The sequence below is a fragment of the Lupinus angustifolius genome, chromosome LG10 (assembly GCF_001865875.1).
Source record: "Lupinus angustifolius cultivar Tanjil chromosome LG10, LupAngTanjil_v1.0, whole genome shotgun sequence".
In the NCBI taxonomy this organism is placed as follows: Eukaryota; Viridiplantae; Streptophyta; class Magnoliopsida; order Fabales; family Fabaceae; genus Lupinus; species Lupinus angustifolius.
In genome coordinates, this window is record NC_032018.1 from 6,093,167 (window position 1) to 6,110,434 (window position 17,268).

Consider the following 17,268-nt stretch of genomic DNA (forward strand, 5'->3'; position numbering starts at 1 on the left):
ACAAGAAAGAAGTGAAGGTAGGTACATTGATGAAGGAGGAAGAGCGCAAAAAGATAATTCAGCTTTTGCACGAGTTCAAAGATGTGTTTGCATGGTTGTATGTCGATATGCCGAGTCTGGACAGAAACATAATGGAACACAAGCTGCCATTGAACCCAGATTAACGTCCGGTTAAGCAAAAACTACGGAGGATAAAACCAGAAATTTCCTTAAGGGTGAAAGAGGAGGTAGAGAAATGGCTAGACGCTGGGTTCGTGACAGTCTCTACATATCCAGGATGGGTGGCTAATGTTGTAGCTGTAGCAAAGAAGGGAGGCAAACTCAGGATCTGCGTTGACTATCAAGATTTGAACAAAGCCAGCCCAAAGGATGACTTCTCAGTACCTCATATAGATGTCTTGGTCGACAGCACTGCAGACCATGCCCCTCTCTCCTTCATGGATGGGTATTCTGGGTATCATCAGATCAAGATAGCCTCTGAAGATGTGGATAAAACCACTTTCATCACCCCATAGGGAACCTTTTGCTATCTAGTTATGCATTTTGGCTTAAAGAATGCTATAATACCAAAGGGCCATGGTAGCTCTTTTCCACGACATGATGAATAAGGAGGTGGAGATCTATGTAGACGACATCATATGCAAGTCCAAATCAGAGGGGGAACACATGGAGAACTTAAGGAACTTATTTGAACGACTCAGAAAGTATAGCCTCAAGCTAAATCCCACAAAATGTAGCTTCGGGGTTAAATCAGGACGAGTCCTCGGTTTCATTGTCAGCCAGAAATGAATTGAAGTAGATCCCGAGAAATTCAAAGCAATCCTGGAAATGCCAGCACCCCGAACCGAGAAGGAAGTCAAAGGTTTCTTAGGACGTTTGAACTACATATCCAGGTTCATCTCTCAAATAACAACTACCTGTGAGCCAATCTTCAAACTATTAAGAAAAAGCCAGACAGTTAGATGGAATGACGATTGCCAGAAAGCCTTTGAAAGCATAAAGCAGTATCTGACTAATCCCCCAATATTGATGCCTCTAGTACCCGATCGACCACTTCTAATGTACCTAACCGTACTGGATGACTCTATGGGATGTGTCTTAGCCCAACATGATGAATCAGGCAGAAAAGAACAAGCCATATACTATCTAAGCAATAAATTCACTGAGTGCGAGACAAGGTACTCATTCCTAGAACGTACTTGTTGTGCTCTAGCATGGGCATCTCGTTGTTTGAGGCATTACATGTTGAGTCATACCACTTGGTTGATTTCAAAGATGGATCCTGTAAAGTATATCTTTGAGAAACCAATATTAACAGGAAGAATCGCTCGGTGACACGAAAAAGAATCAAAGGTAGTGCCCTTGCAGATTATCTTGCCAGTCAACCCATAGAGAAGACCAAACCAATGAACCAGGAATTCCCAGATGAAGGTATCATGAGTCTATCCTTGGGAGGACCAACAAAAGAGGGTGTATGGATGTTAGTATTTGATGGGGCCTCCAATGCACTCGGACACGACATAGGAGTCGTGCTTGTATCTCCAGAAGGCAACTTCACTCCTATTACTGCCAGGTTATGCTTTGACTGCACCAACAATATAGCTGAATATGAGGCATGTGCCCTAGGTTTGCAGGCAGCATTAGAAAGAAAAGTTAAAGTTTTAGAAGTCTTTGGGGATTCAGCTTTAGTCATCCATCAGTTGAAAGAAGAATGGGAGACCCGTGACAACAAGCTAATACCTTACAAGCAGTATATCCATAAGATGGTTGAGCACTTCGACCAAATTGACTTCTACCACATCCCGAGAGAGGATAACAGACTAGCCGATGCCTTATCCACATTATCCTCAATGTTCCATATAAGTGGGAAGGATCAACCTCTCATCAGAATAGAAAGCAGAGATCAACTAATCCATTGTTGCGCAATAGAAGTAGAGCAAGATGGAAAGCCATGGTATCATGACATCAAGGTCTATATACAGAAAACTCAGAGACTGACAAAAGAACCTTGAGAAGACTGGCCATGGGTTTCTTTCTAGATGGCGATATTCTTTACAAAAGGAATCACGACATGGTACTCCTCATATGCCTAAAAGAGAAAGAAGCTGAGGTAATACTCAAAGATGTGCACGAAGGCTCGTTTGGGACCCATGCAAACGGACATGCTATGGCTAGAAAGATCTTAAGGGCATGTTACTTTTGGTTGACAATGGAGACAGATTGTTATGCTTATGTCAGGAAATGCCACAAATGTCAAATTTATGCAGACAACATCAATGCTCCACCAAACCCTCTAAATGTCCTTTCAGCACCCTAGCCCTTCTCCATGTGGGGAATGGATGTGATTGGACCAATAGAGCCAAAAGCTTCTAATGGGCATCGCTTCATCCTCGTAGCCATCGACTACTTCACAAAATGGGTTGAGGCATGTTCATATGCCAATGTGACTAGAACAGTGGTACTACGATTTATTAAAAAGGAGTTGGTGTGTAGATATGGGTTACCTAGCAAGATTATCACGGACAATGCCACCAACTTAAACAATAAGATGATGACTGAGATGTGTAGCGAGTTCAAAATCAAGCATCACACATCCTCACCTTATCGCCCCAAGATGAATGGAGCAGTAGAAGCAGCAAACAAGAATATTAAGAAGATTGTTCAAAAAATGGTAGTGACGTACAAGGATTGGCATGAAATGTTACCTTTTGCTCTACATGGATATCGCACCTCGGTACGTACATCAACTGGGGCAACACCATACTCGTTAGTATATGGGATGGAAGCAGTACTCCCTATTGAAGTAGAAATTCCATCACTCAGAATCATGGCAGAATCTGGATTGAAAGAATCAGAATGGATCCAAGCACGATACGACCATCTGAACATGATAGAAGAGAAAAGGTTAGCTGCTATATGTCATGGTCAGCTGTACCAGAAAAGACTCATGAAAGCTTATGCTAAGCAAGTTTAGCCACGCCACTTTCAAGAGGGGGTCTAGTGCTTAAGAAGATACTCCCAATCCAGAAGGATCATAGAGGAAAATGGACCCCAAATTATGAAGGACCCTTCATGGTGAAAAAAGCACTCTCTGGAGGAGCTTTGATATTGACTACTATGGACGGAAACGATTTACCTCTTTTCGTGAATTCAGATGCCGTAAAGAAATATTATGCTTGAGAGACCTTTCAAGAAAATAGAAAAGAAAAAAAGAAGAAATTTGTGCATTGATCATGCATTTTTGCGTACTTTCATGCGCTCTCTTAGGCGGATGATGTAAGTTAATCCCACATGGTGTGTACCCTCAGGTAGGTCGTGTTGATGACACAAGGCTTCTTTGTTATTCCAAACACCAATGAAGATATCCCTAGTCCCCCTTTTTGAGTCAAGACAATATGAAAGAAGTTTATTCAAAAAAAATACAACACCTTCGAAATACACCAATAAATCCGGGAAATGGTAGTTTTCCAACCAATCTTCAAAAGATCTAAAAGTGGATCAAGTGGATTATAAAGAGTCCGCTAAGAGTTTTAGTAAAACCTTAGGCAAAAGCTAGGGTAAATAAAAAATCTCAAACTATAATGGTTACAACACCTTTCATTTTCCAAAAAGGAATGGAAATCGTATCAGGGATTGAAATATAAGATAAGTTGGAAATAGGATTATGGAGAATATGGAGAAAGTAGGGGTGGGAAACACATCATTTGAGCCTTATATCCTTTTCTTTCTTGTAAAACCCTAACCAAACCATGTTACAAGCCCAAAAAGTCCTTGTTGAGACCCAAACTGTTTGAGATATGCACCAAGGGTACCAAATAACTGACTTCAAAACAAATTCAAAGTAATTTTTCTCAAAAAAAAATCTATGCATGACGTGATCAATACACAATTCTCTTAAATGAAATGAATAAATCCCGTTAGATCAAAAACCCGAAAGGGCGATCTAAGCAAAACTTAGGGAAAAAAGAAAAAGAAAAATGGAAGGTCTCTTAAGAACATAAGGCAATAAGTCAATATTGGGACAAACTTGTGGGAGACTAGAAATAAAAAGTTTAAGTCAATAATGGGGCAATTTTTTGGATGGACAATGATTGTATAAGTGGTAGCATAACATGTTCGTTTTTTAAAACCTATTCCCATCACTTCACTATAACACAAAAGACCAAACACGGTCATATTTCTTCAATCGTATATGAGTTAAAATATTTTATTTGCATGGTTTGTTTTCATTAAACTTGTACTATCTTAAGAATTTTAAGCATGTCGAGTTGAGTAATATTCGAAAAGAGAAAACACTTTACATATGAAAGACAAAGTTGATTGTCATCTTCCAGAATGAACAAGCAAAATCATTCTTTGCAAACAACAATCTACTACCAAATGTTAAGGATGCGACGGAGCAATACGGATGAATACCAATTACAACTCAATATGATATGGAAACAATTATAGAATTACCAAACATGAGCATCTCATAGCATGCATCAATAATAGTCATTCGCATTCATACAAAAATGAAACAAAAAAACATGTCATACACATTTTCCTCCCAAATTCTGGCAGTACACCGACCTGCGTCTTTGGGTTCACCCTTTTCATTCCAAGTTTCGGCAGTACACCGACCTGCGTTCTTGGTATTATTTCCTAGTGTCATCCAAGTTCCGGCAGCACAACGACATGCGTCTTTGGTTTCACTCTTTTCATCCCAAATTCCGGCAGTACATTGACCTGCATCTTTGGGTTCACCCTTTTCATTCCAAGTTCCGGCAGTACACCGACCTGCGTTCTTGGTCTTATTTCCTAGTGTCGTCCAAGTTCCGGCAACATACCGACTTGCATCTTTGGTTTGACTCTTTTCATCCCAAGTTCCGGCAGTACACCGACCTGCGTTCTTGGTCCCTAACCCAACGTCACCAAATTCTGGCAGTACACCAACCTGTGTCTTTGGTTTCACTACTTTCATTCCAAATTCTAGCAGTACACCGACCTGCGTCTTTGGTTGACATCCATAAAACTCAAACCATATTGAAGATAGTTCAACTCACAGAAGAAAGTTTGATATTTTCGAGCACTGAGATTTAGCAAGTTGGGCTTCTTCGAGCCTGAACAAAATTAGCATTCATTTCTTTACTAGTCATTTATCGTGGTATCCATCAAACTTTGGTTTGCTTGCTATCAGATAACCAACTAGTAAAGTGGGGCAGTTGTGAATACCCATTTTATCCAACTCACAAAAAGCCCAAACAGTATTTTAATTTTAAAAAAAAATATAATAATTTCTAAAAATAAATCAAGTAAAGAAATGAGTTTCCAAAAAAATAAATGTGTTTTTTTTCCTCAAAAGAAATTTAATCAAACTCAAAATACAAAAAAATCCAAGTGGAATTGGGCTTCTAGAAACCCATACAATTTTATCTAAAAATAAGAAAAAGAAATGGTTAATAAAAAAATTTATTATTATTTTTTGAAATTTAAATTTGAATTAAATAATAAATAATTAAACTATTGTTATTAATTTTAATAATTTATTTCGAATTTAATAAAATAAATAATCAATATGCCAAATATCCCCATTTGAATTTTAAATAAACTATAGAATATTAATATTTTTATTTTTATTTTTATTTTTTATTTTTCGAAAATATAATTTGAAATTAAAACTTATTCAAATATATTTTTATTATATTTTATTATTTATTCGGATATATAAAAATATATAAATACATAAATCAATTTAAAAGTAATATTTTAATAAAAAAAAAAGTAATTAAAATTTTACCAAGTCAAATCTGATTTAGTAATGGGTTTTGATATCCAAAAAAAAGGGGAGTGGATGGTTTGATAAAACAAATCAGTTTAGTTTTTTTTTAGGATTAGGTTAGGGTTAAGTTTAGTATAAATAGGTTAGTCTAGTTAGAGTAAAAGGGGTTGAAAAAAAAGAAAAAAAAGTTAACAAAAGGCCAAAAAAAAGAGAAAAGAAACCAAAGAAAGTAAGGAACTCATAGGAGAAGTGATCCGGTGCAGCCAACCTCACAGTAGGCACCGTGAGCTTTCCGTGTGGCCAATAGAGTTGCGCCTTGTGGCACACTGGTCAACGAATCCCCTTGACCACCAACGCTGGCCAATCGCAGCGTGACACATAAGCAGGTGCAAACTTCCTCGTGCAGAAGCGTCACACAGGATCTAGGACTCTCCAAGCCAGCATTTGTTCACGTGTGGCCATGTGTATCATAAACACCGTGCACCCACTGTGTAAACAGATCTGGTTGCGACACGTAGGATGCCCACCACCCTTCCATGCGCGAGACCGTAGCGTACATTCCAGACGCGGTGAACCTTCAGGAGTAGCTAGTAAGATTTAGCCACGTGGCGCTCCTGCATACAACAACTTTTAGAACCCACCCTTTAGGCGACACACGTGCTAGTATATTGTGCTCATCCGCACTAGACCAAAACTCAGGTATTTAATTTTGTTTTTTATATTCTAAAGGCAATTTTATTTCTTTTTAAAATGATAAAAGTTTATTTCACTAAGGATAATTTTTTTTGTTTTTACTGTGACAGTAGACTAAAATGGTAAAAAATAAATAAAATAAATTCATTAAATAAATATTATTTTAATTTATTTATTATGTTTAATACTATAAAGGGTAATAATATCTTAATAAAGCTAATAACTAATTAACCTTTTTATTTTTATTTCGTTTCTGCTATTTTATTTTTAAATGAAATGTATTTTCTATTTCTGTAAGTAAAAATAATAAAATTAATATTTTTTAAAAGAAAAACATAATATCTAAAATAAAAGAAATATCTTTAATAATAGATTATTGGCTTTAAAAATGAAATTTATAACACTATCAAATTTTATAAAAAAAATATATTTTTTTGGGATTAATCAAAGGGTGGAGGCAGGTTATGATAACATTTCTTGTCCTCATATCATACTTGAACGGTCGCGTTACGACGTTTCTTTTCATTCGATTAATTCTTAAATTAATAATAAAATAACTAAAAATTATATGAATTCTTAAATTAATAATAAAAAGCTCAAAAAAGATATTATAATTATTTTCAAACCGTTTTAAAATGGGATGCGGTGCGAACATCAGTTTCTGCTGCTTCACCATTTTTAAGGAGTTAATTATTTTTACTAACAAACCATTTTAAAATTAGAACTACATATGTCTTGATTTCCTAATATGTATAGGAATACGTATGAGCAAGTAATATTGTCAGACTTAAAAATAAAAATAAATAAATATTTTGTTGTACACAAATTTAAATTTAAATAATTCAAGGGTATTTAAATCATACAATTGGCAAGGGTACCGTTTAATTACGGGCGGACGAGGTGCTAATACCTTCCTTGATCCGTAATCGACTCCCGAACCTGGATATCACAATCCAAAAGCCCAATGTTTGTTGGGCTTTAAAGATTTTTCTACATTTTTAACCATAAAATATAGTGGCGACTATAAGAGGTCGCGTAACCGAAAACCAGGGCGCGACAATCATTACTAATGACTTTTGTTTATATAATAAATTACTCATATATTTGAGTTTAATCAATCTTTATCACCATAATATTATATATCGTATTAGAAGAACTATTTCATCCTATATAATTTATTCATTCATTATTCCGCTGATGCTGAAAATTATAAACTTATTAATCATCTTTCTTTGTCTTGTTACCTTCTCATTATATTTTTTTATGTTTCTATATTCCATATTACATACAACAATTATTCAAACAAACAAACAGTATTTCACTAGAACAATTCATTTTTCATTTATTTATACTAGTGTGTATAGGCACTTTGTGTCTGCAGATAAATATTGTATGATACTACATATTCAATTTTTGTATACTTCATCTTTTTGAATTAAAATGTATTTGTTGTGTTCAGTGTACTTTATATTATATTTTTTGTGTTTATGATAATGTTTAATTTAAGGTGAGATGTGTGGTTAATTAATTTATTAATGGTAGTTGCTTAGGATTATATAGTTTTTTGTAAAAATTAAATAATGTTAATGACAATATAGGAAATGAAAATTACTCCATGAGAGAAGTTATTTCAAGTTTTGGTTTTATATATACTAGCGTGTTGACATGCACTGTCATGCCTGTCAACCCGCTTTCTTATCATTTGCAATATATAGTTTGTATTTTATAAATTCAAATATAATTTTTTGCGCTAAATTTACGGTTGAATTTATTCAATTGGTCTAATATTCAATTTTTTAAATACACTTTTAAAATAAGAAGATAATAAGGATAAAATAAGAAAATAATATTATATGGTTTTTTGATAGAAATAAAAAGATATTGAAGGTAAAATAGGAAAACACAAATTACCCCATGATAGGTGGTTATTTTGTGTTTTCCCTTTATTAATAACTAGTGTGTACAGGCACTTCGTGTCTGTCGGTGAATATTGCATGATACTATATAGTCAATTTTTATATATTTCATTTTTTAGATTTAGAATATATTTGTTACGTTCGGTGTACTTTATATTATATTTTTGTGTTTATGATAATTTTTAATTTAAGGTGAGATATGTGGTTATTAATGTGTTGGTGGTGGTTGCTTAGGATTATGTGGGTTTTTTGTAAAAATTAAATAATGTCAAGGGCAAAACAGGAAGTTAAAATTACACAATGAGGGAAGTTATTTCAAGTTTTGGCTTTATATATAGTATAGATATAGATAGATATATGATAATTTTTACACCAATGATCATCATGTGTCTTTTTTTTTCTCATTAACAAATTATATTAGTAATAATATTTTTCTCATCGACAATTATACATTTAAATACATAAAATAAGATTTTGATGTGATCACTTAACGGGAGATTGGTGTAAAATGCTCAACCTAATCTGGGTAGAAAAAGTATTTAATTTGAAAGAGCAAAATTTAAGCAAATCCAAAATCTCTGAGAAAAAATCACAAGCTATATTTTTATCAAGGAAATGTAGTTGAAAATAAGTGTTTTATTTAGTATATGCATATTTTTAATTTTAGTGTTACCGAATTCGTTTTTTTATTTTTATTATAAAAGTAAAAAATTACGTACTATTAGTAGAAGTAATTCTTTCTTTGACAAAAACATGGCAAAAGCAAATGCAAATTATATTTAATTTTTCATTTCTTGGCACACTGGATCACAATGCCATGCTTCACTATCCCAAAATTTCTCACATGATTTAACAAAATAAAACCTAATTGCCTTGCCTTCTATTCAGTGTCGGAGTCCATGTTTCCCATTGCTTTTAACCCTCTTGGTCTCTGCATAAAAGTCTTCATTAGTGTTCTTCATTTACTTGTCAAAATAATGTAGCTAGCTATTATTCTATAAATATATGGTAAGAATAAGATAAAAGCCTTTTTTGGCTCCATTTAGTTTACCTTTTTGGTTATTTTCTTCTCCCTAACCTCATATCGTTCAAGAGTAAGATCGCATAACCATGCACCTGGACTTACAAGCTGCAACACAGTAGAAAATGAATAAAAAATTATTTGGAGACTTTAATTTAGACCATCAATCAAAATATGAAAAAGGACACTAAAAAAATGGGAGGATAAGGTATTATGGTTGTCAAGAAATTAACAACTCGAAAAATATAATAATATCACTTTATCATGAATATGCTCCTGAATACCAATAATGCAAGAGCTAATACCCATTTTTAACTTTTAAATTTCCGTGTATCAATTTATCCCTAAAAATGTAATATCTAAATTAGTTTAATTTAATTCATATTCCTGTTTTGAGTTTTCCAACTTTTTAGGAGACTAATTAATATATGCAAAAGAATTTAACGAACCAAAATGTATTTTTTTACTAGAAAAGCAGAAGTGGACTAAACACAACTCATCCCATTTGAAATTTGTCGGTTAGTATAATGCCTTATGATCAAAACCCACCAGCAACCTTACTTAAAACAGTATTAATCTGTTAGAACATAATTTTGTTCCACAACAACAGATGTGTATTCTAAGGGTTAGTTTGAAAGTTGGATTTTGAAGATTTGGGAGTCATTTCACAAATATATTTTATGACTCCCAAATCTCCTTTTTCCCCTCCAAAATCAAACTCCCAAACTAATCTTAAATAGACAAAATGGTAGAGGATGTCTATAATCATCCATCCGTCAGTCTTAAGTGATAGTGCATAACATGAACCGAAAGTTAGGTAAACTATTTTATTTATTTAAATATAATATTTGGGGTAGGATAACATCACAATTCAGAAAAATAGAAATTTGCTTTGGATTCTTCCAAATTTCATTGCCCGGTTTAGTGTACCACGAACCTTCAACGGAAAGCATCACATACCGCAAAAAAAATATTAAAAAATCTAACCACATATCGGGTTAGCGTTCGTCTGTAAATGTTTTTATTATCTTATTTTCTATAGTTGTTAGAGATTTTGCATAGTGAACCAAGCTGTCCTAAAACACTGTATCATTTCATATACTGCTGTTTATAATTGGTCAAAAAATAATTAGTTATTAAAATTTTAATTTAAATATATTTTTTACATTTTTTTACCGCTATCACAATCACGGGGACATGAGTGACACAAAGGATAGTAAATGTGTGCTCCCCTCCGGCATACCCATCTATTGCTGCCAACTCCTCTGGTTTTTCATGCTAGCTCCATAAAAAAATTTGATCAGTGTATCGTTTATTATTGATGTGAAAGTCATTATTAATTTTGAAATATAAATAACACATGCATGAATACATGAGTCATATCTTGATGGAATAAAAAACAACTCTTATTTAATATATCATTTCATACTTATTTTCCTCGTTTTATTTCTTAAAAGTATCACGGCATTAATTAGTATTCTCTTTGTATTTTTTTTATCTACACGTTTCCCGTGCTTATTTTTACCTACACGTTCCTTGAAATTCTTAATTGATATCCGGTGATAAAAATCTCGTAATTGTTTTAGCAATCATGTTTAAATCTTTTCTAATGCATCCATATACCTAAACAAAAAGCCTCATCATCATCAATCACACAAGAAGTTAAATAGCAACTAAAAGAATAAACTGAAGCAAAAATACTAATGTTAAAGCAAACAAAGGGAAAGGAGAGCTTACATTAACGGTGCGTTGTATGAATTTGGCTCTCTTCTTAGGTCTTTGCGGTAACTTAGACCCCTTGATGGCCATAAAATCTTCTTCCTTCTCCTTGTTCGTTAAGGCAATCACAAATTTCGGTGGCCACACCGGCGGAGCTGCACCGCCACTGCCCGACGGTGACCCACCTTTCTTGCTATCGTGCGCAGCATCAGATGAGGCTGCAGATTTGTCGTTAAGGTGGTTGTTGTTATGGGTCCCCCTCTTATCGTGCGCACCCCTGTCAGGTGAGGCAATTCCCCTCACAGTCCCGTTGCTTTGGTTTCCTCTCATCGCAGTACTTGAACTCTCCAAATTCCTAAATTACAAAGAAAAATAACACAGGCACAGTCGCATATATGACTATTGTCTTATATTTTAACCGTAAAAAACATGAAACACGACATGATAAATAGGGAAAAATAAATATGTGTTAGTTGTTGTTTTAACAGGTAAAAATGGATATATGTACATAAAAAGTAGTAACTAAAGGGGGTAGTATTTTACGAAATTAACCTTGAGGGTCGATCTAGATTGTAATGTAGGAGAAGGTGGAATATTGATGGGCTGGTGTGACTTTTGTATTGTGCTTTAAATGTTTTGGAAAAAGAGGGGCTGGTGTGACTTTAATGTATTTTATTTTACTTGTATGAAAAGGATTAGAGAATAAATATTTGAGAGAGTATGAGAATGTAATAACGGGACAGCTGGTTCCACTGGAGATTTGGAGCCGTTAGATCTAGAGGGCTTGTTTTGGATAAATTGGAGAGAAGATGAAGTTTACTATATATGTTAAAATGTTGGATGGGAAGGACCAGATCTACTACCACTTGGTTCCTCATCGACGGTCACAAAGGGATTTCTTAAAGACAATAGCTTTTGGTAAACACGTGGAAGGAGACCATCCTTTCCATGTTTCCAACAAAATAATAGTAGTAATTGTTACGATAATGAGGTGGTTCTGGTTCCTCGTTTTAGATCTAGATCTATCTGATGCTACTTTTCTAAGGGCAATAACACGGATCTTAAATTGCCAAGGATCATGATCATTAGAAACCATATCGTATTACTTGTATAATCTAATGATGTTTACATATTTATCACATAAATATCAATCAGACAGATAAAAGCATCAAACTTGATTTCTTACAAATATGATGGCTATGGAAAGCTCATAAACAGCAACTAATTATTCACCATAAAATACATACTAAGATTTGAAGGCGATAATGTCTCAAATTGCAGATAGAGTCCACACCGCAAGAAATAGGAAAATATCATATACTACTATATCATGAAGATCAATTAAAACCTATTTAGAATCATCAAGATTCCGGGTGCAATGGTAATTTCAGAAATGGATCTTGAAATAAAAAAGTAGCACACACATTTCCCCAAAATAAAATAATATCTTAGCTTCAATCACGACATGGGTACAAAATAAAAGTATTAGTGAGACAAAAATTCGAGAAATATAATACTGTGAGTTTTCCTACCTTATTCACAAATCTAGTGTTGATATCTGAAATAAATTTCGGGATGAAAAAAAGGCGTTTCTAACTCGCGCACATTTACCGTGAGCTCCTCCAATCACTCTTAATTTGGATAAGATGACCGCGAGGACCTGACCAATTGGAGAGTGGACAAAATATAAGCCTCATAGTTAGCCATGATATTTTTCAGCCCAAATGCTGCAATTATCTACTTAAAGTACAGGTTCATCATCGCCCAATTTTTTTAATATTCGCAATAACATTTGGAGCTTAGATTCTTAGACTATGACGTACGAGACTTACATCGTTGCCTTCATCACATATTGTTGTCCCCGCACCAAATTTCGTAAGTTCACCATTTTCAATCCACACAAATCTTATGGAAAACTTAATTCGAACAGATTTATCGGATACTTGAAAAAATTTGAAGCCAAGTGCTGATAATTGCAATAAAATCAAAATTATATTTATACATACAAAAAAATAATCAGACTTCAAAAAAATTCTTAAAAAGAAACAACTCTTACTCTTTTCTTTTCATCAAGGTTTCCCCTAGCTATTATTTCTTCAATTGTAACTTGGCCTTCTAAATAAATACCAATTTTATAAGGTAGGAAGAATAAAATCCTGAAAACTCAGAAAATAAAAGGATCTAAACTCAACAACTCACTCTTGTTTAATCATATTTGTTATTTTTTATATATAATCCTAGCCAATATATTACTCCAGAATGAAATTGGAAACTGGAGCTTATATTTTTTTATCGGCAAACTGGATCTTATAACCAAAATATAGAATGCTAGATATTAATCACTAATTCACTACACAACATTATATAACCCAGAATAAAGCTAGATTTAAAAATTAATCATGAAGCAATTACAACACTAAAAAATTATTATTTTGATATATTAGACATATTAAACATATGTCTATTATTCTCAATTTATAGATGGCAAAGGGGAAGAAGTCAAAAAGTGATACCTTAGAATTCGTTGAGTAGGTTGCTGTGGGGAAGTTTGGCGTTGACGGAGATTCCGATACCCGTTACTCTGATTATGATGATGATTGTTGTTATTGTTATTGTGAACGTGATTAATAACAGAAGGTTTAGGTGTAGGGTTATTTGAAGAATCCTTATTATCGGTTCTAGCAACCCGTCGGTCCACCCGAACCGTTGTCCTCTGAACCGGGTTTGAAGGGTTAGTAGGGTCCTTGACCTGTACCTTCATGCACCTTAGCCGCTTCCTGTTCCCCCACTGTAAAACCAAATCCTTCGTCGTATCGGAGCTAGCCCTTAATAACAATGAACCGGAATTTGAACCGGACCCATTGTTGATGTTTTTGTTGCCAATGTCATTGCTATGGCTGTTGTGAAATGACTCTTTATCCATCTCTCTCCGCTCCCTGTCATAATCGTTAATCATTAATAAGGTAAAGTTATCAGCTTTATTTACTGGAATAACAAATAACAAAAAAATGGATTCTTACAATAAAATAAAATTAGAGCTAGCTTTGGGTTACTAATTACATCTTCAATTTCGGAAATAAAACGAGACACTAGTTATTCCCGGTATTAATTTCAATTTATCATACAGAACCGAGAGATCAGATTATGAAACTCTTTTACCAACATAAGAACATAAGATAATATTCACTTTGCGCTTGTAAAAGAGCTTATAAGTTTTTTACCCTCTAGTTTGCCCAAAATATGAGATGGTATAGAAAACAAAGAATGATTATGAAGGGGAAAAAAAGCTTTGAAGGCTCGATTATTACCTCATCAATATCTTCCTTGGATATTTCGAGAATTGAGTGAGATTTATTGTACTAATTTTGCTCTTGAACCAAATCAAGAGTTAAATGAGACAAAACTTAGATTCACAGAATGTGGATGGAAGAGGGAGAAAATAAGAGGAAAAATAGAAGCATGAAAAAAACCTTTTTCTTTTTCTTTTTCAGAATCATAACTCATAATCAGAACATAGAAGGGAAAGGTGGAAATGAAACTGAGCAATGAAAATGTAAAAAAAAAACGAGAACATTCAAATCAAGTTGCTAGCAAGAGAAAAAGATCCAAAAGATGAGTACAAAAATGAAGAATCCTTGAAAATCAATGCATTACCGAAAACTTCCATGTTATTAGTAAATTCCTTCTGTTGAAATAGCAACTGAAGGAAAATGAGAGAATTTATCGATTTCATGAAATAGATGAAGAGAAGATGGATATAGGGAAATTAGAACTGTTGCAAGCAAAGACGAACATGAAAATCAGATTAACTGTTGCAGCTATATTGCAAGGGAAATCAACTTCCCAGTTCCAATTTTGATGAAGTGTATATATTACAGTTTTCAATTCTCACCTAAATTAATCAAACTCCTCAAAAAAAAACAAGGTGGTTCCAGTCCTAAAGCTTTGAAAAAATGGAAACTTGTTAAAGCAAACTCAGAATCGTGTTTCAGAGCTTCGATCTGAAATCAATGGCTACAAGAAACAGAGTTCGGAGTTCGAAAATCGACCAACTCTTCAATGTATCTGCAGTTTTAAAAAACAAACACACAGATGTTAAACACCAAAAAGAGAAAGGGGACAAAACTCATCTCTCTTATATTCAAAGCATAAAATTGAAATCATTCATCACCTTTGAATATCACACAATGAACGAAATGAGACTTTCAGAACAGAATTCACTACAAAATTCCCAATGAAATTCAGACAAATTTCATCAAACACGTATAAACCTGCAAAAAAACAAGTGAAGATTAGCGATTCTATTCTTATCCATATCCATTAAGATAACAAAAATATGATACAAAATTAGAAATCAATGCAAAAAAACTTCATTCAATGTTGAGAACTAGAAGATCCTCAACATTCACCTTTCACTAATCATAAATGTGTTCCAAAACTCTATAGTTTTATTCAAATAGAAAATGGTGGAAAACGATTCTCAAACAGGGAATAAGGTTAAACATAAGAGGGAGTTTCTTCTTATTGAGAGAACAAAATGCTGTTTTTTATTGTAGACCCTGTTTATATATCTTCTACCACACTCTTAAAATCTCTGACAGTTGATCAAATCGACGGCTCTAATCTATCATCGCTTCAACCATACATGGAAACCTGTGACGTCGTTTATTTGTGCCGTTAAGTTCATTGACGACGTTAGCCAGATTAATGAAATCTGCAGTCGTCAGTCAGATCTCAATTATTAATAACTATTTGTTTCTTTATTTGTTGGCTCTCATAGTCTCTAATACATACTCAACAGTGTAATACTAAAATATGAGACCTAATTATCTCCAAAAATTTTATTTAAAAATAATTTAAAATTTACACCATTAAATTGTTTGATGTTACATGTTAACACTCCTCTGATACAAACTCTTTCGTATTAGAGATGATTCACTTTCCTTTTTATTTTAGTCCATCCCGGTTATTGTGCCAGGAAATAATGAGTACACTTAAGCAAGTTAACTAAGTTCAGATAACCACATCTTGGTTAGTTATATATTAACATTAAAGTGATGTTGTAAGAATCGAACTGGATCTAGTGATCAGATCGGTCCAACCGCTGACTAGACTTGAAAACGACTTTAGTTTACAATCTTATTGAATGAGAGTTGAATCATTTTGAACCAGGGAAATTTCAACCCGGCCGTGTTAAACCCGGTTAAACCGGAATAACCTGGGAAGTAATGGTTCACTTAAAATTTTAAAAAACAAAACACCATTAAAATCTTTTGTTTTACTCCGATCCCAAAAAATAGAAAAATGTTATTCCAATATAATTATACTTAATTATGAATTATATAAAAAAATTCCATTTATATATAATTATATATTTATAGATAAAAATATTAATTATATAAGAAATCACCTAGTCCGACTAGACGGTTTAACCGATAAACATAATACGAAACCTCTTATGATTTGATGTCCGACTCGGTTATTGTGAATTTGTGACTCAATATACCTCATCATTTTATTATATTTTGTGTTGTTTAATTCATAAGTCATTGGCTTACTTATATACAAGAAGGTTCAACCCCTAGGGTTGCTTGTAAATGAAGCAACCTAACTAAAAGTGGTGAAAATCCCAACTAACAAACTAACCAACTTCCCTAACTAACTTACAATAAAGATCCTTCTAGAAGATACAAAGTGTGCCCATATAAAACACATGTGCCAATTAATAGCCAATGTATGTAAAATCTGATCGAGTATGTCGGTTGTTTTGTGAGTATGTCGGTTGTTTGTTGAGTTATTTGGATGGGATAACGATGGAAGAGCTTGTTTTGGAGTCGTTCTCAAACCACATGGAAATCAATATCAGTATGCTTAGTTCTCTCATGGAAAACAGAATTTGCCGCAATATATTTAGCTGAATCATTATCACAATATAAGAGGATAGGTTGAGTGAATTGTACCTGGAAATTTGTAAGCAAATAGGTGAGCCATTGAATTTCACACGAGATGGATGCCAAAGCTCTGTGTTCTGCTTCTGAGGAAGAACGAGCTATTATTGTATGTTTCTAGGATTTTCAAGAAACCAGAGAGTTGCCAAGGAACACGCATGAACCTGTGATGGATTTCCGTGAGTCCAGGCAAGCTGCCCAGTCTGAATC

The 17,268-nt window shown here is 33.8% G+C and overlaps 1 protein-coding gene across 1 annotated transcript; it reads right to left on the reverse strand.

The window, feature by feature from the left end:
* Positions 9,127-15,652, reverse strand: LOC109358631 (homeobox protein 2-like). The gene is made up of 7 exons (XM_019602982.1): positions 15,520-15,652; positions 15,282-15,381; positions 15,003-15,175; positions 13,624-14,046; positions 11,129-11,465; positions 9,422-9,499; positions 9,127-9,301 (listed from the first exon to the last, which is right to left on the reverse strand). The coding sequence occupies exons 4-7, from the start codon at positions 14,031-14,033 to the stop codon at positions 9,251-9,253; spliced, it is 876 nt and encodes a 291-aa protein (XP_019458527.1). The 5' UTR covers positions 14,034-14,046; positions 15,003-15,175; positions 15,282-15,381; positions 15,520-15,652; the 3' UTR covers positions 9,127-9,250.